A 26,439-nucleotide genomic window follows, 5' to 3' on the forward strand; every position below is an offset into this window, starting at 1 on the left:
CAGCCATCTTGAATGAGTATGAACAGCTGTTTATACTTCAATTAAATCACTAACATACTAATTTGTGGGCTGGACGTGTCTTTAATTCTCTGTCTGTTTATTACATGGGCCTTTTTTTATTCCTCTCACTTTTTGTTGTAATTTCAGCCTCTGATTGGTTGCCTTTGTCATTCATTCAGCGTCTAGTTATATGTAAGGCAAGGATCATGTAATGTTTGTAGTCCTATATAGTCTTGTGAACCACAGTAGTGTGTTTACTGACAGATGAAGATGGAGCGTCCTGGTGGAGTCGTGTTAACCTGGTGTGAAAGCAGCTCCTGTCAGGGATCCATCTCAGCTGTCTATTGATTTTCCCATTCAGGTCCAGTCGAGTGTCCCAAGGCTCAGCTCATCAAACACAGGGTGAAAGGCTAGCTGAGGGCCAGTGTGTGTGTTTGTGTGTGACTTTTGGTTTTTAACATGTGTCCTTGAAACTGGTTAAAGGGGACAGGAGGGTTACACCTGTGATTTATTTGTCTCATTGATTCTCCATGATTTCTTCCTCGAAGAGCTCGTTAGAGTTAGTTTCTGTTTTGCAAACATTCATGATGATCTCTGTCGGGGGCGGGAACCAAATCCTGGACCAGTTCTCTGAGGTGTCAGCCTACATGGAGGTAACATTTTTTATATCAGTCTGGAGAACTCAGACTAACATGTTGGCTGTAATTTGCGTCAGATCATTGCTGAACACTGTGGGTGGTTAAACAATTATGAGAACATTGCATTACACCACTAATGCAGTGAGGATGTGGGACTGATGCAACCGCGACAGCTGTTAATGCAACATGAACAAATTGTGGGGTTTCGGACACGATGAATTTAATCTTTATGGTTAATGACGTCTGCAGTTATGAGCTCATGAAACAGTTTCATACTAAAAGACAACGCCCACCCCGGCCACAGTCTGTCCACCCTGCTGCCGTCTGACATGAGATACAGAAGTATCCGCTGACGTACCACCAGACTACAGAGCAGCTTCGTTTCTCAGGTTGTGAGGCTCCTGAACTCGTCCTCAACACTCCAGCATGAAAAATAGTTCTTGTGTCGCATAAAGGGATTACGGCGTACATTTTGTTGTACGACCCTGTTGAACCTGATCATATTTTCCTAGAGCAGGAAAATCATCTGCCAGACTTTTGAAACTCAATTAAGTTGTTTAAATCATAACTGTAAACATCAGTTATATATTTGTTTTTCATTTTTTTATTCAAGTTATGTTATTATTACAGATTTACAACTTAAGGCTCATTCATGCTCAAAGCTAGATATGGACGGAGCCTTCTGCACTCATTTTGTCCCTATTTCTGCATGTTTCTAAAGGCTTATGTAGACGGACCAGTGGAGCAGTTCCTCTGGTAGCAGTGTAGCCAATAGTTCAAACCAGACACGACCACAGGACAAGATGAAGAAGTTTTAAAATCGTGGGACTTTTTGAGGAGAGGTTATGTGAGTTGGTGAGAAGATTTAAACATCTTAATGATCTTATTTTGCCCCGGCACAGAGACAAACAGATACTACAAAACATCTGGGAGGAGATTGGATAGTGGTGAAGGAGAAGTGGAGGTCCGTGTGAGACAGATTTGACTCTAAGTGGTGCCCTCTAGTGGTTGCATCGTTTGTAATGGACACATCTTTGTCGTACCTAAAGGGAGCATAAATAAGCCTTAAGTCTGTCAGATCCGCCTGACAGTAGCAGCCAACACGCTCGTGTTCTTTTACTCAAAGAAACAAATAACTTTACAGCCAAATTTACAAGAAGGCCCAAATTATTAAGAATGTGTCACAGACAGCATTTATCAAAGTTCATACATTTTCTTATACTCAATGAAAATTGCACGATTTTTAAAGGGAGTCTGGGGGACTTTCTCCACAGGTGAAAAAATTGGTTACTGTTTACTGTATCTGTTAATCCACCATAGAAAATAGTCTCTCACAAATACAGTATTTCCTCCTTTGAGTAAAGATGTTATTAACAATAAGAAATATATTGAATATGGTCAGCCTTTTCCTTTAAAGCTCAAAATGAAATTCAGCAAAACTGGAGTAATCAGTTTCTGCATGACAGCAGCAATATGTTGTTTTTTCTCCATTGTTGGAGGGAGAGAAAGATGGAAAAAATGAGAGAAAGGCTTTAAATGTGTGTGATTTCAGTTCAAAGATGACAGCTTCATTATAAGAGTTACAACCAGCATGGAGACACACACACACACACACACACACACACACACACACTCCCTGTTGTATTTATTCAAACACATTTCCTTTCGCCTGTCATAAACATGTTACGTCGTCAGACTCATGTTCGTCTTCCCCGAGCCGCTCCCATCCCCATCTCCGGCCGTGAAACTCGGAAACAACTTCCAATTAACTGGATAGGATCAGTGCGCCGTCCTGCCCGGCCCTGATAACATTATCCCGCGTCACGCACCGCTGCCAGCGCCCGGATTATGAAATTAAAAAAAGAAGGAGCAGAAGAAGAAGAAAGGGTGGTGGAGGATGGAAGGAAAATGGTTGGGTGCTGGGGGATGGTAGATGAGTGAAGGAGGTGGTGGGGATGCCCTGGGTGCTGTCTTCAGTGATTGTATGGTATATTTGGCCCTGTGTGAAAGGGAGGGTTATGTAAGGTTTTAAACCGCTCCACTATCACCAGAATGGAGAAGTTCAGTATGCTGGAGAGCTGCTTCAGCTCCCAGTCCAACGCTAACCGCCCACTGATAAGCTCTTACATAACGAGGCGCTGTTCAGGCCTCTGGTTTCTGATGAGGATGTAAATGGAGGCAGGTAGAGTGACGCTCCTCCGTTCCACACGATAACACCGTGATGAATTGTTCCAGTCCGTCTCAGATGAAGGATTTTCTAAGATTGTGTCATCCTGCTTCTGTCGTGTTGGAGAAGCTTCAGTTTGCAGGTAGAGGATGATGGAAAGACACAAAAAGAGCAGAGAGATTACCAGCAGAGACTATTATAATGCACCAATTTAAATATGTCACACGCACTTCTTATGAAGCTGTCAGAAATAAAAAGTATCAGAGGTGAAGGCAGAAATGTCCCTGGTAGCTCACAGTGAACCATGAATCAAAAACTGACAATTCATTCAATAAGCAGCTTTATGTTAGCTTAAACAATGCTTCTCATAGGAGATGTGGAGGAGGAAATACAGAAGAGCTGCTGACCTGTGAGTCATTGAAGTAATTTGAAATATGTTTCCGTTGCAGATGCAGTAGTAGTTTCCAATTTGAAACTGGTATTTTGCTTTTTTATGTTGCTTACTACACTAAATAAATACCTATATGAAGTAATAAAGATACATTTTTTAAACAAAACAAAATAATAATAAAGGTGCTATGTGAATCAGCTCACCTGTATTAATCACTTTGCACTGCCAATGTACAGATTGTAAGATAACTTAAAAAATGAGAACTTTCCCAACTTTCTCTTTTGCCTCTGACAACCTTTGGACTGGTTTTAAAGGACTCGGGATGGTTTTGTGCCTTGTCTGTCTCTCTCCAGTTTCCCTACAGAACGAGAGCACCTGCTAATGTTAGTTTGAAAATGGAGTCCGCCCCTGTCAACACATGACCGGCACCTACCGGGTCAAACACAAAAATTGTGTCTACCATACTTTTAGTTTGATGCTGTAGTAACTCCCATAGTAACATGACATCTTGAAGTGCCCCTCAGGGTGTTCAGGGTGGTTGGATGGGTCAAACACTGGACTTTCCTCCTGGAGACCGGCTCACATCCCAAAATTTGACCAAGAGTAACATACGTAGATGATGGTGACTTGTGTTATTTTAGGTGCACGCTACCTCAGTCACTGTCATTCTTCAAACTTCCTATTGACTTATTTTCTCTTTAAAACTTAAAATATGGAAATCACAGTCTTTGTTCCCTTGATAGTTGTTCCTAAGTGAACTTAAACTTCAGAATACCGTACCACTGAACAGGTCTCCCTTGTTAAAGAAATCTGTGATGTCAACTGGTTAAAAAGTGACTTTAGAAGAGTAGGTAGAGCATCGAAGTTTGAAACTTAAGGCCATTGACCGAGCTGCTGTATTTGACCAGCTGGGAGTGAGAACGTATTGTTAGTGAGGTCCGTCTGGCTGAACGAAAATGTGACTGAAGACTAGGGTCAACAGCGGCAGTGTATTCAATTTGAACTGTATGAGCGGTGTAACCTTTTTTACCCCATAACATCTTTAATGGTCTGTGCATGGGTGTGTAGTTTATGGTGTGTGTTCACCAGAGATAAAGGCATCAGTGAAGTCATAAAGAGATGTAGATGTGGATGGGTGTTTGGTGTGTACATTGTTGTAAATGGAGAGAGAAACAAAGAGGCAGAGAAACGAGCAATAAAATGAGAAAGGAAGAAGACAAACAAGGTAATTAGTGACAGAGAGAGGATCGAGAGATAACACAGAAAGAAACCAGCGATAAAGAGAAGTGAGGCAGAAAGATAGAAACCAGGGTGAGAGCAAAGTGAAGAGATGGTGGGAAGAAAAGGCAAAAACAACAAGTGACATCTTCATTTTGTCTAAACATAAAACATGTCACTTCAGAAACCAGAAAATAAAGATTTACAGCAGCAGAGAGCTTCCACAGAGGCTGCATCGCTGCCGGGACACACTGATTGAAGATAATTTATTTTACGGATTATGACTTTAATGTCAAGGTTACAAAGTGAATGCCCTCAATACACAAGTGTGTGTGTGTGTGTGTTGTGTGTGTGTGTATGTGTGTGTGTGTGTGTGTGTGTGTGTCCTTTTCTTCTGGATGTCCTTGTCTGACAGCAGCATCTTTCCTTTATTCCATTAGTGTGTCCTTGAGTCTGTTTCTGTAACGATAAGAGAAATGTTCTGCTGCCAGACCGCAAACACCAGAGGCCACACGCACGCACACACACACACACACACACACGCACACACACACACACACACTGTATAATGAATGCTGCCTGCCTCGTTCTACTGTACAGTGATGTATTGATGTTAGACATAACAAAATCAAAAGCCACCTAATGATAAAACAAAGAAGTTTCTCTGTTGATTTTTTTCAGCCCACTCCTCTTTTTGTATTTCTTTCAGTTTTCTGTTGTGTTTTTCTTATCCAGAAGGTATAAAAGCCACAGTCTCACAGTTTTTTCCCTTCATTTGACTCCCTGGGAATGAGATGTAGCTACATGTACATTCCTGTCCAATTCGGGGTCTTTTTTAAAAATGTTGTTTGCACATCACATTGGTTTAAATTCAAAGCAACCCAGTAATCTGAGAAATATGTTGGAAAGTTGGCATGCCCGTCCATTGATCTGCTCACTTTGTCCAACATGAGAGAACTTCTGGTAATTTATCTGTTGAATTCATGGGTGAACAACTTGTTTTTTCCAGCAGAAAAATGTGATGGTTTGCATTTCCTTCACTTTTGAAGTTTTTTAGCTGCGACCAGCAGTGAGCAAAAATTCCCCTACCCAGCAGCAGCTGTAGTTTTCAGCCTAGGAGGCTAAAATTTGGCGTCAGGGTCAGGTGGGTGTATGTGGAGGGGTGTATGTGGCAATGGGGGCAGCCTGTTGCAAAAAGGAGCATAACTTCCAAATGGATTGACAGACTTTTGTGAAAGATTGGTCATTAGTCAAAGAACAGCTGATTAACTGGTCATACTGGTCTGCAAAAAGGGGGAGTGGCCTATAACAAAAGATGCATTACCTCTAAATGGATTCATGTAAAATGACCAAATGTTTGTGAGGTCGCACGAAAGCAAGGATGCCTGCAACCAGGTACAGTACTTGGTTGCAGTCATTGCAAATTTGCTTCTTGATAATTAAAGAAAAGACACAAACTCTGCATCATCTTTCATCTCTAATCCGTTAATCGTCTGCTGTTTATGTTTTGTTATTACTGATTCAATTTCTAAAGTTATTCCCCTCATCCTTTTGTACAGTAATGATGCTTCAGTACACACATATAAGCATGCACACACAAATACGAACCCAAGGCTCTTCACCAGACCTGAGTGTGTGTATACATCTTTCTTAGTAATAATAGTAATAATTTAATCTTTTAAATTTAATTCTTTGAATTGTACATAAACTCCGATTAAGAGCCCTTTTTTGCACTCACAATGACACACACATTTAAATATACACCTTTTTTTTATATGCATACACACAAACACACATTAACGTATGCTAACACAGCTTACTCTCCTCACACAAGGTTAAGTGTGTCGCATTTGTGTTTCTCGTATTGTGTACTGGCGTACATTTGCATTTCTGTTAATGAAATCTTGTGTATGTGTGTGTGTGTGTGTGTGTGTGTGTGTGTGTGTGAGTGTGTGTGTGTGTATGGAAATGAGGCTCTTCACCCCCTGAAGCGTTCGGTCACAGTTACAAATGGATTGTCGTCCCGCTCGGCCTCGTATCCCCCGTCGCCTCCCAGAATAAGCTGTGCAGCTCAATCTGCCATCCCATCCCATCTCATCCTGGCTCTATTCAGCTCCGGCAAATATTGGCGTAGCGAAATGACACCGGGCGCTGGGCGAGGGGAGCAGGAGGGATCTGCTTCAAAATGGAAATGGTGTTCTGGTTCGCCAGGTGCAATAAATGTGGAGGATTTCATCTTGGTTGACACTGGCGCAGGAGAGTAGTTTATCAAATATATACAGGGACACAATACGGGGACAATCATATTCAACATGAGCCAAAGAGCAGCCAGGCTCAACCATGGCCGAGTGATGAAGGCAGCTGCAATCCCCCTAACTGTATTAAAAACACAAACCTACAATTCAGAGGCATTAAAGGAAGTCTTTGTCAATTTTCAACCATATTTGAATCATTACGAACGGGGTTAGTACTATGAACAGTGGTTAATTTCCCTCCATGTTGCCTTCGTCCCAGTGTTATAAAAAGACCATCGTTCTGTGGTGAAATACTTCTTCAAGCTTTTTTATAGTGGAAAAAGAACAATGCAAATATTTCAGAAACTAGTGCTACATAACCAGAAAAAAAACATTTAAAAAAATATTTATTAGATTTTTTTGTAGTCCGTGTTGGTGTTGACAATATGGCTGCAGACGGACAAGCAACCTCACTGACTGTCTCACCTGGAATACCAAGGGTTTTTAAATTAATGTTAGATTTCATTTCCCAAAGGTTGCCAGAAGACTCTACATACCACCAAATACATTTCAAATTCAGTGTTTTATGTTCGGGTCAACAGAATGACATTCACTACGAAGTAGCTTCTGAAACTGAGACAGTGGTTTGTCACAGTTTCATTAATATTAATGAGAAAATATGGCTGCAATTATATTTTCTTATTTCCCTTACATAGGTGTGTGTTTTTTATGTGTGGATATAAGCTGATTGTCTCAACCTCCTGCATGTATGTTGGATGTGTGTCAGATGTGAGTGTGATGGATTTAAACAGAACACAACCACATCGTTTCATTTACCGTGAAATATTTATGACCAGTCAGTGATAGAAGAGGACTGATCCGTTGGTATTGAGTTACAGACAGACGAGTGATTTGGAGCAAATGGCCTCAGTATTGATTGATGTGCTTCCCAGAATGGGATTCCTGTCACAGAGCTGGAGAGTGTTAAGAAGATCTGATTATCTGCTGTTTTAACATTAATGTGATTGGCTGTCTCACACCGACCAATACCTGCTTTATTGGAGATCCACTGTTGCATTTGGTGTCTCTATTGACATAAAGGGGATGGGATTGTAAAGTTCTTAATTAATCTGTATGAATATATCTTAATGTGTTTTCCAGGGGTAGTTTCTTAATCGTTTCCCATTTCTCCTCTCTCAGGTCCAGCAGAGAGTCACTGAAGACTGAAGGGGAAATCGAGAAGGATCAAGACACCCAGAGATCCCAGGCTTGGTGGCTACATGCTCAGTTCTCTTTGGTTTTGAGACAAACATCTATACGAATCAGCAGGAATCATGGATTTTGTAATGAAACAAGCTTTAGGTGGTAAGTACAGCTGTTTCCTGTTGTCCTGTCATGTGAGAACAAGATGTAGTTATTGACAAGTTGGCTAAGAGCCCGGGAACCCCGTGTTCTTCTGTTGGGAAAAATCGGCAGCAGATATGAAGCATCATCATCTGACATTTTTGACATGTTAAGTTGTTATGTTGGCAGTTGAGCCTGAAAGATCAAAATTTCAACATCATATTTCTTGGAGACATTGATGGTCCCCACAGAAAGACTCCTGATGACTTGAGGATCTTCTGACTTTTCCTTCAGCCCGTGAATGGATGAAATTTGGTCCAGATATTTGCGTCCTCCACAGGATGAATTGTAATAACTTTTGGTGATCCTCTGATTTTTCATCCAGCCCCACCATCAGGCCAAAACTTTGGTTTTGGATCACATACCTACAAAACTAATTCTGCTTTGTTAGCCTGAGCCATGGTCTGTTATTTGCAAAATGTTAGCAAACATGTTAAGCTAGCATTTAGTTTAGCAGATGTAGACTGTTGGGATAAGCGTGTCATTGGGCGCCTATATCAGTCATGTGATTCTACTTTCAAAATCCCTGCGGCTACTTGAAACAACAACAACAACCTCCGAGCTAGCAAACACTGAAAATGGCAAGTTACCCAAACACTAACCTGGTCACTAACAGTCTGAACTTAAGCAAGCATCTGTTACCTTTTCTTCTGCAAGGATTTAGCCATTTTAAAACCAGAGCTCGCCTCCCCAAGAGCTAAACAAGTCCTGATCCCAAACACACAACCTCCTTGGAGTAGATTTGCTCATAGCAAGATATGTCAAAAACTAGATTGAAGACTGAAATGAAATTTGGTGAAGAGATAGCCTGTGGGCCTGGAAAGAAGTGATTAGAGTTTCGTGTGGATTCAGAAATCTGAATGATTTTGTAATGTTCTGATATCGGGCTGGACAGGCTTTTCTGAGTAACCACTACTGCACTTCAAGCCCCTTACTTTAAGTGCTTCTCTATAATTTCAAAGACGAATAAAAAACAAGCAACGGTGAAAGTTTACATGTTGATGTAGGACTCCAACACTCAACGTAAACAAATGTTTGAGACATCTGGTTTTAAGGGCCATCCCTGATGGTCTCTAGTCACAATCAGTAAGTGTAATTTTTTTTAATTTAATGATTTTGATGCAGAAATAACAAATTTAAAAGCTCATGTGGCCTTAAGGAACAGTATGTGGTTGTGGCTCAACTGGCTTTTGCAGCAGAATAGATGCCTGTCCAGTGGCGTCCAACACATGATCCACTGTGGCGACCCTTAATGGGGAGCAGCTGAAAGAAGAAGTTTTCTTTCAAACTGGGTAAAAAATTCAACGAAACAAAACATACAGTAGAGCACAAAGAAAAGAAAATGGTTTCAGTCGTGACTCAAGACAATTGTGTTTTTTATAAGTTCGTAGCTTTCCCCCCGGCTTTCATTTCCACCCCAGGTGCCTGCTCATTCAGTAAGATAACATAACATAAAAAAGGCTATGTGAATGTTCTTGTAAGTGAGGGGCCCCCAGGGGCCAGAGGTCAGTGTCTCCTTAAATCAACCCTCTCATCTAGTTTCATCAGCTCAGTGACCACCAGCCTGAATGAAATGAGATTTATTCCTCTATAGCTCAGCCTGCTCTCTCTCCCTCATCCCCATCACTCTTTTATTTCGTCTCCTCCCGTCCCTTCAGTCTTCTCACGTCTCCCCTTTCTCATTTCTTCTGCTCAGTTTTTATTCCATCGATTCCTCCACACTTTATTCCCTTGCTCTCTTTACTCACCTAAATCTCTCTCTCTTAAATTTCCTTCCCTCCTACAACATTTCTTCCTCTTTTCCTTCAAGACAACGAGCTATTATTGCTGCTCGATCACTTTCCTTCTGGAACTGTGGTACTATAATGTAAAAAACCCACATTGGGCCAAATTTTTTTCAGATTAATTGGCCCCTTTTGGATCCGGTCTCTTATTTTTAAATTCAATTTACTGTATGCCTTTGGGGTTAATGTAGGCTTTTCACTGTTTTTATTCCCCCAAACTTTTGAACACATCAAAACCTCTATGAAAAAGCTACATCCTGTATTTTAGGGATTTGTGGTTGAGGTTACTATCGAGCCTCTAGGACGTGCTGCTCCTTTATGGCTCTAACAGACATGAATAGATTCCCTCTGGTTGTTTTTCCACCAAATTAGCTCTGGTTCTTGAACCGGTTCCATTCAAGATACTTGGAAACTTGGTGCTATCAATTGAACCAGCCCACGTTCCCACCAGTTTTGAGCAGAACCATTAAAGTCAATAATGCCCCATCAATAGAGGGTATACAATACACAAACACCTTTAGAATATGACACACCCACTTCGGTTAGCACTTCAAGTCAAGGAAAACCTGCTGTTTTTTGGTTCCAGCTAGGAACAGACTTTAGTTTTGGTCAAAATGCTACGAAAGGTTAGAAATTAGGAGACCAAACCGGAACTGAATTTGCTCAATGTTGGTGGAAAAGTCCATTATTATTATTGTTATTATTATATTACTTTAAAACCCAGTACGAATAAAACTAACTGGCACTACTAACAATGAGCCTGAACTGATAAACTACATTTTCAGCCTGTCCTCATCTGAAAAACAACCCTACAGGTCGACTGTGAAAGCAGCTTTTCACAACCTGTATTTATGTTTTTTGTTAGGCGGCGACCTCTGGTGGCCGTAGTAATTATAATGGAAGCAATGGAGGAAGTCAGCTAAAGAAGTATAAAGAGCTACAAAGTAGGGTTGGACGATGTCTACTGAATTGGCATATGATGATTTCCACTGTGAAATATCGTGATGGACGATGATGTTGTTCTAATCCAACACAGAGTTCTGCACATTCCTAAAACTAAGACATAGTTCACGCATCTTTAAAACTCAATATTAATAAAACTAACTGGTCCTTCCAACTGAGAGACTCAAGCCTGAACCGAGAAGCTACATTTTTGCTTTATTTCATCCATTGCTGACCGCTATGTTGCCAAGCTAATCCAACACATTGGCTATGGTGTATCTCTTTTGCCGCTGGGCATTTGTTATCTACTCGCAACACTTATCACACATGGATGCCGATGATGGCCCAGTCAGGGACAGAAAGAGATACATTTTCTCATAAATTACATTTGAAAAAGCTCAAGTCCAAACCTGACCAGAGACCCCAATCCGTATTCTGATCTGGACCTGTCAGGGAACAAATCTGTACTCAAGCCTTCAAATTTAGAAAAATAAAAGGACCTGAAATTTGTATCACGTTCAGTCTGAACACTATTAGGCTCCCTCGCTTCCTCCATCTCTGTCTTCATCCATCCATCCATTCCTCTTTCCCTTCCTCTGAGCTTTCTGTCGGCCTGCGATGGAACAATTTCCCTGCTCCCCATCGCTTGATCCTTCTTTCTTTTCCAATTCACTCATCCATTCTCTCCCACAGGCTTTTTGCAATTTACTCTCCTCTATCTGTCTCCATTCAATTCCCACTCCTCCCATCCATCCTTTTGTCCTTCCTGCTGTGAGCCGTGCAGATTAGGTCGTTTGCATTCTTCTTCTCTTAACACACAAGTATCCCTTTTTTCGCTTCCATTAATTTTCTGCCAAACAGACTACCTTTTCCTTCCTCTCTTTCCCTTCCTCCACCCCTCCTCCTCCTCTGCATCTTATAGGCGACAGTATAGCAGTTCACCTCTTCATCCAACCTCTCTCCATCCATCCCAGATTCAAGTGTTGTAATTTACCTCCTGTAGAGGTGCTGTCTAGTGCCGTGACCTTTTCTCCTGGAGCAGGCTGGCATTTATTTCATTGAGGCGCAGCTGGACATCAATGAATACACACACACACAAACACACTCACACAGATGAGGTTTCAGTTGTGGTTTTAGTCCCGGGGGGAACAAGGCCATTTTCGAGATGAAGTGTACTCCGGCCAATGGGAGGGCTGGGTTTAGGTGGGTGTGTCAGGACATCAATCAATCAACAACCCTGCAGTGTTCCTCATGCATAGAAATGCATTGTGTGGACCGACCAGATTGATTTTGTACCAGCCAAAAATAATTTTACTGGTCTGTAATTTTAATTAAAGAGGAAATGGGAACGTTCGCTAAATGTACTAGAATTTACTGATGTTTTTTGTTTTATATATCTTGTGGTATTTGGTATGTGAAGGAGACAATTCTAGAGAAAGATAAGTAGATTGTTGAGTCTCATTCACAGGTCGTAAAATACCAATGCTTCATGTCGCACACTGTCCTGGAGCCTCGGTCCGTTACCAACCCGAGCATCTGTATTTGACGACCTGGAAAAGAGATTTTCTCCAGAGCTTCACCTTTAAAAATAATAAAGTTGTGTGTTCTTTATCAGAACGTACACATAATCTAATCTGGACACAAGCACACAAACAGGAACACAGCACATTCTGGTATATCAGGAAGAATTGCACACAAACACACCCATCCACTCTGTCCAATTTAGCCGCACTCAAAGTTTTATCTAATTAAGCCTGACACACACACACACACACACCCAGGCCAGGCCTCGGTAATGTCATTAGATGTCGGACACCTCTTGAACATTTCATTGGTCCAGACTGAGGTATAGATTTCAGCTGCGGGCCACAGATTGTATTTACTGGATGTTTAATTAGAAATCGGATTAATTAGAGTTTCCATGTTGCGTTGGATTAATCAGTCCAGGACAGCGAGGTGGGTCCATGGAACGACACCTCACTGCATAGAAAACAACTTTAGTTCAAAAAGTCACTTTACAATCATCTAAAATGAACCGTATTTAGTTGAAGTAACTTCAGGAATGTTTCTGTATTTGTCAGTCCAACACTTTGGTGTCAAATAACTAAAAAGCTATGACATGGGTTGCCAGGGAAATTAGTAGAAATATTCATGGTTATTTGTTCAACACTTGAGGTGTCTGTGTCACTACACATTCTGAGCTATGATTTAATTGTGACATGTTACTTCTGTTTGTGGGGATTAAGGAATGTGTCTGATGTTGAGGAGATCTGTGAGGAGAACCCAGAGTCATTAGTCAGCTCTATGTGTGTGCAAAAGGTGAGCTGGAGGACAAGATACTAAACTGAGTTCAACTCTTATGCCAGCTCAACTATACATTTCCCTATAAGGACAGAGAAATAGTCAGGTCAGCTTTAGGGTGCAAGTCCCAAAGAAGGACATCAGCAGAGTTAGGTAATTTATAGAAGATGAGACATTCCATAGGGGTCGGAGGCCGATCAACTCCTCTTTCACCTATTGGATAGATGGACCCTCAATCCACCAAAGTGACCAATTAAAAGAAGTAGGTAGGTGTGGGCGAAAGTACAGACAGAGAAGGTTAGGTGGGTATTTGTAGATTTCCTAATTCGAAGGTTCGAGAGGAATTCTGGTAGAGCAGAGGGCAAAGCCTTAGGCAGAACTTTGTCAGATATTGGGAACACCGGGTGCGGCCGCACTGGTTCGGACGCAGGCTTGAAAACTGTTTCAATAAAGGTTGCTCTATTTTCATCCAGCCTGGCAGATTCTTTTATCACCAACCTACACGCCGACACCTTTGATGAAGACAGCCCAGAAACAACACACTTCAAGTCCTGACATTCCTCCAGAAATCTAATGATTACTTGATTAATTCAATTTTAGCAAGCAAACATGGTTTACAGCAGTGTTACACAACATCTTAAATGTTAGCTTGTTATAATGCTGAATGAAATGTGTATGAGGCAAAGCGTTTTGTTTTCTAGTGTGTAACTACACTTCGTCATGCTCGGTGTTGCACGCCAGATGGTTTGTTTCACAGAACCATCGGGGAAGTTGTGCTTAACTGTTTGGAAAGGTGCTTTCAAAAAGGCAAATTTTTCTGAAGTCAGTCAGGGGAAGAGTGAAAATGATCCATTCTGTCTAGAAAAGCTTTCAGTGGTGTTCTTTGCTCGTCTTTCGATGAAATAAACTCTTCAGTTCTGATATAGCAGCTACACTAACCCCTTGAGAAGCCACCATTGTTGTTTTCAAGAGCAGTCAATTCTCCTGATGGTCATTTTAAAATCTAGCTGACACGCCAAAGTTTTCAAGGACGGCAGATATTTGATACTAAATAACAAAAGCCAGTGTACAGAAAAATGCATTAAATCTGTTGAAGCTCTGCATTTGATAAGCGATTGAAAGATACTGTATTTGTACTTGTATTGATCCGCAACAATACACATACAATATTTTATAAGAGGAAACAGGTGTGCAATAGTTCCCCTAAAATTAATTCTGGGAGAGAGAAGAATCACTTCATGTCTTCATTATTTTTGTAAATTTACAGCTGATTGACCAAACTGCTGTCGTGCCCTTTGATGAAATACTTCAATCAAATAATATATGACATTCATCTATTCAGAAATGTCTTGATAGAAAAAAAGGTTTCTAGAACACATTTTATTTTATGTAACTCAAATGATTTGAATGAGCTGTATCATTAAAACAAATGTATAAGTATTAAAATCAGAACATATATTGATTGCTCCAATAAATTACAGATTAAAAACAAACAGGTTGCAAAATTTGAAGGAGCTACTAGCCGTTGCATCTGCATGTGTCTTTATTTAGATACAAACACTACAATGTACCGCTAAATGACAAGTAAAAGTCCTGCATGTGAAACCTTACCATCTCGTGACCTTACAATCTGCTGAAAGTCCTGGAAGTATCACAAGTAAAAGCACAGGTTCTGCAGTCAAATGGCCTCTGTGTGGTTAAAGCTTTACAACAAACTTTAAATTCTCAACTTTTTTTTTTCATGTTTTATTTTTAATGCAAACACTCAAAGAAGATGTTATTTTTGTGGCTGATGGTATTACGGTGGGCCTTTCAGACTCAGATCAGGAACAGAGACCCAGCCCAAGCTCTCTAAGAAGACGAGGAACAACTCCCCATGAACCTGAGAATAACCAAGAAGGTTCACGGGAAGAACCCTCGGGAAAGGCAATTCAAAGAGAGATCCCCTTTCCGCGGACGGCTGGGTGTCTACATGCATTTGTATACGTGAGGACCAGTTTCAGTTTTACACTTCCAAGTGTAGAGTCCTGGACCTCAAACAGCTGTCTTTAATATGCTGTTTGAGGTTTAAGACTGTTTTACTGACTAATCCTCAAGTATACAAGAACAAATGCATGTTTTTGAGTCAGTCTCTGTTCCTGAGTCTGGATCTGGGCACTAGAAGAGTTTTCTGTACCACTTCTTCTTTTTCTTCTTGTTGACCTGGCTCTCGAGATCTTCCAGCTTGGACTTCATGAAACTCTCTTTCTCCTCCCACTCCTGCTCCTTTTCCTGGAGAGTCTTTTTGAGGCCGTCAGTGGCCTGAAGGAGGGATGACTTGTCCTCCTGCCACTCGATACGATGGCTCTCCAACTCCTGCTCGGTGTTTTTCAGAGCAGCTAGGAGGGTGTTGTTCTCCTGAGCTCGCTTGCCAAGCTGAGCTACGTGAAGAGCTCCGGATTTCTCCGTCTCTTCCAGCAGGGAGGTTCTCTCCTGCTGCCAGCGGAGGCACTCAGTTTCCAGCAGATCCTCTGCTTTTTTCAGGGCAGATGAAATCTTCCTGGTCTCTGCTTTGCGTTCCTCCAGCTCAGCACGATGGGAAGCCTGGGTTCTTTCCAGAGTCTTCTTAGCGTCCTCCTTTTGTCTGAGAAGAGCGTTGTTGATCTTGCTCAGTTTGTCCTGCAGCTTGTAAACTTGAGTCTTCTCAAATACAAGATCATGCTCCAGCTCTTCGGCTTTTCTGCGAGCCTCAAACGCTGCCGTATCTTTGTCAAAAAGCTGCATCTTCAGGCTTTGAGCAGTCGTCTCAGTGTTGCGGTCAGCCACAGCGCGCAGCTGCTTTTCCACACGGACTTATGATCTCATTGCCTCCACTTCCTTTTGAAGGTCCTCCTTCTCTGCATTGGCCTTCTCCAGTTGGAGTTGAAGGTTCTTGCTACTGGAGGTCTGATGCTGAAGGCTAGTCTGAGTGTTCCACAGCATCTCATAGATGGTTTGGAACTGTGATTTCAGATCCTCTGTCTCGTTCCGTGAAGAGACATTGGCCTGAGCCTTATCCAGCTGGGCTTTCAGGAAACATATCTTCCCTTGCATCTGCTATCTCTCACCGCTCCACATGTTGGATGTCTCCTTTTCTTGGAGCTGATCAAGTATAGCAGTCAGGGACTCCTCTCAGATTTCCAAGTTGACTCTGCCCGCCGATCCAGTTGGTCTGAGCATCGCCATTCTGTCCATCAGCTGACACCTTATGCGTTCTTGGAGGGAACTGAAGTGGTCAGCAAATGAAAGTTTACTCTTGGTGGACTTGTTTTCCATGACTTCCAGAGTTGTCTTCTCTTGGACCTCAGTGTATTTTGTCCTCTGTCTCCTTTGTTTTCTCTGTGTACTTTCCATGGTAACAGTGAAATTTGTGTCTGAACCGAACTTGGGTTTGAGCACAAATGGCAGGAAATGTGTTACACTGAGTTACAGGTGGGTGGACCCAGAAGTGGAGATGGAGGCAGGGAATTGAGTACAGGGTGCTTTATTGTCGAGATAAGAGCAGATGCAGGTAATGAGGGGTCCAGGGCTGAATCCCCGTCGGGGAACTGTGTAGGCGAGGGCGAGGGAGACCACGGTGGCGCTGGTGAAGCGTGGCGAGGCTGAGACCTCCGAGAGACACAGGGTAGTGGAGTTGGCTGGAGAGGTGCAGAGAGCTAGGCGGCTGGAGCAGATCACTGGTAGCCGGGATGCCGGTCAATACAGAACACGAGAGAAACAAAAGACAAGTTCAATTTCCACTGGAGAACAAATAAACACACTAGTCGATCTTACGTGTACCGATCTAGTCAGAGCCATATACCACGTCGGGACACGAAATCATCTGGCAGCAGGTAACGCAGAGAGCAGGGCTTATAAACAGGCGCTGATTCTCCAACCTGCTGCAGGTGTGTGGGTCTCAGCTGCTCCGTGGAATGGCCGGCTCCGCCCAGCTTCTCCATGCACCTCTGCGAGCAAAACAGAAAACACCAACACCACCAGTATCTGCCACAGAAAGTGCCCGAATGTAACAAAATGGACAGATCTTCCAGTTATAACATTTCAACATTCTAGAACTGGCTTTGGTCCTGTGGTTGGTATTGGATACCAGTTTATGTTAGAATTTATGGAGGAAATGGATGACAATTCCACATTTGTATTTAAAATGTTTCATCATTATCAATATGCCTGAAATGCTGGTTAACATTAAACCTCAGTTCGTGTGCACCATGTCTCAAAATGCACGGCACAAGCATGGCAACAAACACACACAGTGCACAACAGAGGCTTGTGTTTTACAAACACTATATATATAACACTACACTGCACATCATTTTGGGCTGTTTCAACTTAAAAGTCTAAGGTCAATTGCTGCCTTAAATATTTGAGTTAAGTTAGTTTGAATAGTTAGCTTTAAACTGAGGAGACAAATGAGCCACACTCTTACATGTTAAATACATCTGAACATATTGTCTCTCATGTGTACTCTTGCACAAAGCTACATCTTAAATGAGCAAAGATCAAAGTTAATTTGAACTGAGACTCTCTGGGACTTTCCAGAGATAATTAATTTAGTCCATCGCAACCCTACCGCACCGTATCTCAGTGAGCTAATATAAGATGAAAGATGTTTGTCATGTAGATATTGACTCTCTCTACAGCTCGTCTCCAAACAGGTGCCATCAAAACATTTATTTTGGTACCAATATGTACTTCCTGTCTGTCCTGCCTTCACCAGGATATCAAACGTGAACGTTTTTTCATAAAGCAGCTCATATAAAAGATAATGTTCAGATAATCTCTGAAAGATCAGCGTGAACTGACGCTGACCAGGCACCTTTTCATTTCCTGTGCAGGCGGGGTGATAACGAGCAGGCAAGGACGGTGTATAAACAGGAAGCCACGGGCAGGTTGATTAGTTGACCAAAGACTCGACACAGAAACAGTTTAAGGTGCTCAAGAGCACTTCAGCAGAGCATGTCGATATGGGATTTGGGGCTCAGACAAATGAAAATCTGGTGATGTAATCCACCCCGAAATGCCTCCCAAACACCTGATCGATGTGGCAGATTGTTCCACCAGTCCAGGCGCTCATGTGACTTATGAGGGCGTAATTTGGCGATGAAGGTCATCCATTATTTAAATGAGCTCCATTTTTCAAACCCCTCCACCCCGAACAAATTACCCAGGAGCACCGCCATCCATCTGACTGGCTGGAGGGGGGAGTCAATGATCCATGCTTTGTCTCTCTGATTTCCTCTGTCTTGTGTTCTCCTCCTAACCATCCTCATGTTCTCTGTCATTTTTCAACTCCTTCTTCCTGTCTCTCCCTTTTTACTTTTTCTTCACACTCGTTCTATGTAGATACTTTATAAAGATTTGAATTAATACTGCAGAAAAGTGAAATATGAATCATGGATGCCTGAATTGGAGGGACGAGACATTTGTCCCCTCCACTATCAGGTGTTGGTATGGTATGGTAATAAACTGGCAACGTATACGCCAGTGAGGACGATTATTGGATGGCGGTGATAATCCAAACGTATGATGTCTAACATACACACATATGGTGTCACGTATTACACAAACTCTGTGATAAGTTGAAGTTTCACAGCGCTGTGCTCTATCCAAAAACTGAGAAAAAAACCCTGAGAAGCAAAGCTGGCTTTTGTTTTTGTCAAATATCTGACAACCTGGGAATGAGACTCAGCGATTGGTTGTCGGTATTCAGGCTGAACACTGACAACCAATCATACACCGAACCAAAGCACCAGTATGTACTGCTGATGGTCATCCAACTGACCCATATCAGGCAGAAATGTTCATAGACGAGGGAATGTTTTAAAGTTTTATCATGTTTGGTCACGTCTGCCAACTTCCTTTCTCTGATGTTTCCCCAGAAGATATAGCAAGAGGAAACAAAACGTCTTCTTGAGCAAAATGACAGATTTCTCCAGGTTTGAACATTGTTAGAAACATTTCAGATAATGTAAGTGCACAACAACATACATAACAAAGTCTGGCCATTTATAGATATTTTAATGTGGAAATGTAAAATGTGAAGCAAGTTGATTGTTTGAACCGACTCCTGTCAGATGTCAAATGTTATATTGATAATTGCACAAGCATAAAAGCAAAATATAACCAGCCATATCATACTCTGAACTTTTGAAAGCATTTTTTGAAAAGTTCTTCTGAGTGTGAGGCCAAAACATGTCTGACATAATTTATGAGAAGAAGGAAATTGAACTTGGCTTTTTTTGTGAGGCGCTTGCTTATTTCCATACATTAGCAGCATCGTACACATGGAGATGTTTCTTGGAGGCTGTGGACGACAGATCACCTCCAGCTGCAAATGTCACTACGCCATAATTTCACGTATTTGAGAAATGAGTTTCTGTCACAATTTCTCGCTGGGTTTCCTTCTGCCCAAAACTTTTCCTCAAGCAAAAAAAAAAATTGTTTTGCATTTTGCAAATATGCAGTTTGCCTTCAGTCCTTTTTGTAATCCATCATAATTCTCATCAGCAGTCTTTTTCTTGTATTTCTTCCTGTATATCTCTTGCTCTTACTTCCTCTCCCTCACTTCCCTCCCGGCTCACCACATTAGAAATCAGCCCTCCAGCAGGGAGCCCAGTTGGCACTTTCAGATAAATATTACACGACATCTTCGGGTTGAGGGAGACACCGTCTTCACTCTGTGGCCTCGGCTCGAGATGATGCAGTTTATTTCCCCTTTTGGTATCGGAGGTGGATTCGCTGTCTGTGCACTCTGTGTTCCAGCCAGGCTGACATGACCCACTCACAAATATCCTCCTTCTCCTTTCCTACAGTTCATCACTGAAACCTACATCATAAGATGAAAGAATATAAAATATAAAAGACTTACAGGACAAAAATACAGAACTTCTTAATGTCATTGTTCTTGTAGTTCTCTTCTCTGCTGATCACTGTTTGTTTGGGTGTCTGTTAAAGTGTCCAAAGAGCCGTGTTGTATCTCCAGCTCTTTAAATTTAAAGCCTTTGTGCATCAATGAGCGACTGGATGCACAATAAGAGGACTGGGGCCGTTTGAGCACTTTGCTTTGAATTGCCCATCTTTGTCTGCAGTGGAAATCTGTGAGCTGGCCTCTAATGGACTGATGGAGGAGGTGGAGATGGACAGGAAGGATCGACGGGTCATAACTGCAGTAATGTATGTAAAGTGATGGTTGTGTTGTGACAGAATCGAATTCTGGAAAGAAAATCTGCATGAAAAGAAGAGGAGTGGATAAAAGAAGAATAGCTAATCAAATTCTGTCTTGAAATCTCACTTTACTGGAGGAAAATGGAAATAAAAACAGACGGGGGAGGGGAGACGAACAGTAGAGGACATATGAGAAGGATGGAGGAGGGGGATGGAGGGAACACGTGAAGGGTAAAGACTCTGATGGGACAGAAAGAAAATGCTCTACTTCTCTGGAGAGTAGAGTGATAATAAATGTCCCATGTCATCAAATATCTGCAGCTTGTCTGCTCCTCTGGTCATTTTAAGGTCCTGAAGTCTCGTTCCCACTCCAAACAGCAGCCTGGTCAGTGGCCCTGCACTTCTAAAGTTGGTGCTGTAGTTATAGTTAACCCTCCAGCGTCTTCACTTCTTGAAGCACCCTTCCAGTGCAGGAGTATAAAGAGTGAGAAAAGGTCAAGTCAGGTGCTGGTTGGATGGTTCATACACGGGACTTTCCCTCCAGAGACCGTGTTCGCATCCAGAGTGTGACCAAGAGTGACGCAAACTATGATTACGTTACATAAATGAGTTATTGTGCGTAAACGTGTCTGAATATAGTTATTTTAGCCCACAGTTTGATCTTTCACTAAACCTAACCAAACCGCAACGTTTCCACAACGTTAACAACAGTCCAAAACTCAAGCAGGATGATGACATAGGCGAGGTGCCAATGAGGTCCGACTCACCTCAGATGGCTCCTCTCAATGTGAAGGAGCAGCGGCTGTACGCCGAGCTCCCTCCAGATGTCCGAGCTTTAATGCTGAGTCCAGCCACCATACAGAGGAAACTCATTTCAGCCTCTTGTATCCCCGATCTCATTCTTTCGGTCACCACCAGAGCTCAGCTCACAACACCTGCAGTACTGACGACGCACTAAACCACCGATCCATCTTCCTGTCACTCGTGAACAAAACCCTGAGATACTTTAACTCTGTCGCTTCAGGCAGGAGCTCAATCCACCATTTACACCACGGTGGAAAAATAAATAAAATCAATCAAGAAAAGTGCCCAGTACCAAAATGAGTCGAGCCCCTCTGGATACAGGCCCTACATACATTATACTTTTTTTTCCAAACCGCTCTTCCTTGGTATCCTCACTGGCCTCCTTAAAATGATGAGGGGACAGTGTTTGATTAATATTTAATTTTATCTATATCACATTTATCATTTTCTTTTAAGCTGTCAAGAAGAGGAAACTTAAGGATGTTGAATAGATCTCAGGTTCATTGACTTCCTTGAAAAACAACCCAGTGATGGATTATCATTATTGCTTATTGATGATTATTTTTTGATTATTAATTGTGTATGATCACATATACTGTATGTGTGTACACATGCACCTACAGCAGTCTGGCACATATGGTGTGTGTTGGAGTGTTTTAACACAATGAAGCACACACAGCGGACAGTCTGACCTTAACCCGGCTCCCCGGCGAGTCCTGGGGAACATTTCACCGCCCTCCTCCACCCACCAGCTGAGTGCTAATTTGTCATCCTCAGGTTTGCTGCCACCACACAGCGCTGCAGGGCAATTAGGACCACTGTATGAGCCTGCTGCAGAGCGACAGGACCCGACACCCCTGGGTTCACAAACACCAGGGGGGACCACACGGTCCTTAAAGCCACATTTCTTCTGAGTAATTTACTTCAGTCCCTCAGAAATGTTCTCTTTTGGCTCCTTGAAGAGGCAGTAATTCAGGTTTTTATTGCCACATAACACTAAACAACCACAATATATCTGAGAGGGTTGATAGGGTTGGTAATCAGCAGTAATGTTTGAACCATTAATGTTTAATGACCTTTCTGGCTTCCAAAAGTTACTTTCAGTCCTGTAATGTTCTCAAACTAAAACCTCCACACTGAAGTCACTTAAAAACACTCAACACTAATTTACCACCAGCTGAATCAGATTGATTGATTAAAAGTTTAATTAATGAATTAACAAGTTTTCCTTTCTTAGATTTTTAAAATTTTTAAATTACATTTTAACTTTTCTTAAACCCCTTGCAATATATGACCACAAAACCACAAAAATATCAGCTTGATCATTGGTTACTTTCCATTATTCATTAATCAGTCCATTTGTCTATACAATGTCAGAAAATGTCAAGAAATGCCTGCGGCTCCTGAAGGAAGGCCGTGTTGTTTAAGAACAACTCAGACTACGGTCGAGCGAGTACTCAGCTTAAAATGTACTTTTTACGAATATGAGTATCATCTGAGTCAAATGTGTCAATATCCATACTTGTGATAGAGGAAAATCCTCATTTGGTAGCTGACTGAAGTTTATTAAGTTTAGAAAAAACTTGTTCTGTAAATAGTTCTCTTACTTATGTGATTGAAAAAACCTCATCTGAAACTCAGTTCTGAGGATATTCTGTCAATAGTTTTCCAATAAATAATAAAGCAACTTCTGATCAACCCACAGTAATCAATAACTTCAGATTACCACCGAGTACTCCGAGTACTGGTATGGATAATGTACTCGCTCATCCCTAACTCAGACTCAGCCCCACAGTGTCAGAAAGCCTGTTAACGTCAGCAAAGTAACAAGTATACTCAAATTTTGAACATTAGTGGTAAATGCTTGTGTTTTCAATCTTACTGAGGCTTTTCTGGCTGAACTAAACAATCGACATTGAATTGCTACAGTTTGTATTCTCCAAAGAAAGGCATCAATTTGAGTTTTAGGGGTATCTTGACATTAATTAAAATATTGTAGAAAGCAAGGAGAACTTTCAACCTGGTCATGGATTCATTTATTTATTTATTGCAATTTACCCAAAAGCTGTTGAGGTATTTCACCCGGAGACCAAAGTTTTAGACCAACAACAGACAGACATTTTTTGTCCCTCAAGTCACTAGCTTGGCTAGGAAGTTAAATACAGAGAATAAAATCTTAATTTTTGCTAAATAAAAAGACATAGTGCTGCATGAATGAGCCCTAAAACCTGGTTCCCTTGTGTCAAAGTCAATGGGTTTGGTTTGGTTTTTCTTTTGATAGGCTTTTGGTTAAATGCCTGATTTAAGGTCAGTGGTTAATGCAAGAAGCTTTCACGTTTTGTGCCACGACATAAAATACCCTGATTAATACCGCACGCTTAAATTTTAAAGCGTTTATCTGTCTTTAAAAACAGGTGGTTTCTAACAAGTGGCTAAATGAAACTAAACGGAGGTTGTTGAGGATGTTAAACGTCATCACACCAAACAAGAAGACTCATCTACTCACTAGTCCGTCTTTACAGCCGGACAATAATCCAATGATGCTAACTTCCCGGTTTGCCTACAAAAAATATGTCATTGCTGCAGCAGTCTATTAAGAAATTTGAATAAAATCTCGGTTGGCACTAAAAGGTGATCAATAAAGAAGGAACAACAAAACTAGCCCCACTTTGTGGAATATGTGAAGCACTTAAAACAATATAATTTACTTTGATAAGTCTGTCTTTAGCATCTCATTGATTTAGCTCATAGACTCAAGCTTGTTTGCAGTCAATCACATTCAGTGAACCATTGAATCACTGATGACTTTGAATGTAAATGCTGTCAAGAAACTACACAAGCAAAGGCATAATTCTATTTTCCAAGATGTATTTATTTTGGACACAGTTCTAATAAGGCCACAGCTTTCCATTGTTCAAAATGTCACCTTTCCTCAAATAATCTCCTCCAGGGTGAAACATATTTAGCCATTATTCTGGCTCTGGCTAAAGAGAGATGCTGGATGGTAAACCATACCGTCATCCAGGCTCTCCTCTCACCAGCGCCTCAGAGGCAGATCAATACTCAGATGAAGTTTTCTCTCTGCTGGAGAATCCATAATTCATACACGCTAAGGTGGTCCTGTATTTACTATCGATCAGACGGAGGTAACAGCAGCAGTATCGACAGGCCTGAGGGAGTCGCTTTCACGTCTAGAGAGCAGCTTCCGTCATAGATAAAGAGGTGAGACGTTTTAGGAGCAGAGGCAGAGAAAGTGCAGAGGGAACTGGAGGCGCAAGGCATTATAACATCTGGTGGACCTGCTCTGTTTATTCCTTTCATCATGATACGCATAGTAAATACTAGGGATGAATAGTACACCATCATCTGTGTCTGTCTGTCCAACCAACTAAATTATCTGTATCTGTATCATGCTAATGGGAAGTGTGGTTTAACTGGAAGTTGTTCATTTGAGCCTGTAATGGATATGGTTTGATCAGAGCTCGGGTCGATGATTTTCCGTCATCACAAGCACAGATATTGACACATTGTACTTGGATGACTACCGTACTCGTAAGTACATTATCTCAACCCAAGTAAATACACATACTGGGTAAAAAATGTATTCTTTTAGATATTATGACTCTCTTTTTTTGTGTGATTCGTGGATCGATTTTAGCTTTGTGACCCGATTGAATCTGAATACTTGAAGAATCACTATACATTTCGAATCAGCACCCAAGTATCGAGATAGTATTGATTTAGGAGATAAGCTCTCCTCGTCTACTTCATGTTGAAATGACTTTTCCTTCAGTGTTTTCATGTATCCATCAGAAACTCTGAAAGCCTAACCTCATCGTTTGTGGAACAACACCGCCCTCTTACTTTTAGGTGACAGAAAGCGATTCAGCAGATTTCCTTTCAAATCCAAACCGGTTCCTCATAATGTTAAACTCAGTGTAGTTGCTACTGTATATAGAAATGCAACACATACATCCAGGGAGGATGAGGAGGCACAGGTAGTGCCGACAGATGGCCGACAGCAGATGGAAGAAAGTGTCTTCCTCTGTCTCTGTTGGTCTTTGAAGCGTTTCCAGCTGGCTCTTCGTCTTCCGTCTTGTTTTCCAAGATGCCTCAAGGATCTTCAGGGAACCCCGCGGCACATAATCCTCAGAACTGCTAACACATAGTTTTTATAGTTGAATATGACAGACGGACGTGGGTGACACTGTATGTGACATATTGTCTAGACATTGCCAAAGCCTGGCACTGCCGAGGTAAAAAAAAGCAAATGTTTTTCATCTTATTTCTCTTCAACAAACGCAGCTATGTCTGTTTTTATGACAAAGATGTACGGATATTTACTTTTTTCCTTCTGGCAGGGTGAAAAATTCAGTAAAATGGCACAGTCGTCCTGTGTTTACCTTCAATTTCTGCGTCTTTTTTCTGTCCAGGGGCCACCAAAGACATGGGTAAGATGCTGGGTGGGGAGGAGGAGAAGGACCCGGATGCAGCCAAGAAGGAGGAAGAGCGGCAGGAGGCCCTGAGGCAGCAAGAGGAGGAGAGGAAGGCCAAACACGCCCGCATGGAGGCAGAGAGGGAAAAAGTACGGCAGACCATCAGGGACAAGGTAGGAAACTGTCCTTTAGTTTGACTAATGCTTTAACTTTCTGACTCATGCAGTTTTCCAGTGTGGAAACTTAACAACTGTACCCTGGAGCTTCCTAGGACCTAAACACGAGTTGTGTAAGTTACATGACCGATTATCATTTCCTAAACCTAACCAAACCACGACTGTTTCACAACGTTAATAACAGTCCAAAAAATGTTTGTCAGCAAGCTTTAGTTTAGCTTCAAGTGTCACTGGAAGTTTCATGTTTATTATTGCTAACTTGACTGTGGAGCTCTTCACGTAGAGTTTCATAGTTTGAAGCTTACGACCACCGACCAGCTGATGAGTCTGGATCGACAACGTGTTGGAATTTCATTATTTTTACGGCAGAAAGCAGAAAAAGTATTCAGATTATTATGGGACAGTGCAATTCTATTGAATTCATTACTTCTCTTCATTGAAAATGTTTTGATGGACCTGCAAAGTTTTTACAGCTGCAAACTGACCCTTCATAGTTTTCTTTAACTTGTCATTCACCCTGATTTTCTTTCCCCACACATCACCTCTTGTCCTGTCTCTGTTCAGTACGGGCTGAAGAAGAAGGAGGAGAAAGAGGCAGAGGAGAAAGCGGCCATGGAGCAGGCCTGTGAGGGTTCGCTGACACGCCCGAAGAAGGCGATCCCGCGGGGCTGCGGAGACGACGACGAAGAGGACGAGGAGAGCATCCTTGACACTGTCCTCAAGTTTCTGCCCGGACCTCTACAGGACATGTTCAAGAAGTAA

General features: G+C 41.8%; 1 protein-coding gene across 1 annotated transcript; it reads left to right on the forward strand.

Annotated features, from left to right (window-relative positions):
- Positions 1–587: 587 nt before the first annotated feature.
- On the forward strand, positions 588–26,439 carry cplx2b (complexin 2b). The gene is given in 6 exon segments (XM_073487355.1): positions 588–653; positions 2,884–2,947; positions 7,892–7,951; positions 7,954–8,013; positions 25,499–25,674; positions 26,242–26,439. Coding segments are annotated over 6 exon segments (624 nt in total).

Source organism: Pagrus major, chromosome 18 (assembly GCF_040436345.1).
Source record: "Pagrus major chromosome 18, Pma_NU_1.0".
Classification (NCBI taxonomy): Eukaryota; Metazoa; Chordata; class Actinopteri; order Spariformes; family Sparidae; genus Pagrus; species Pagrus major.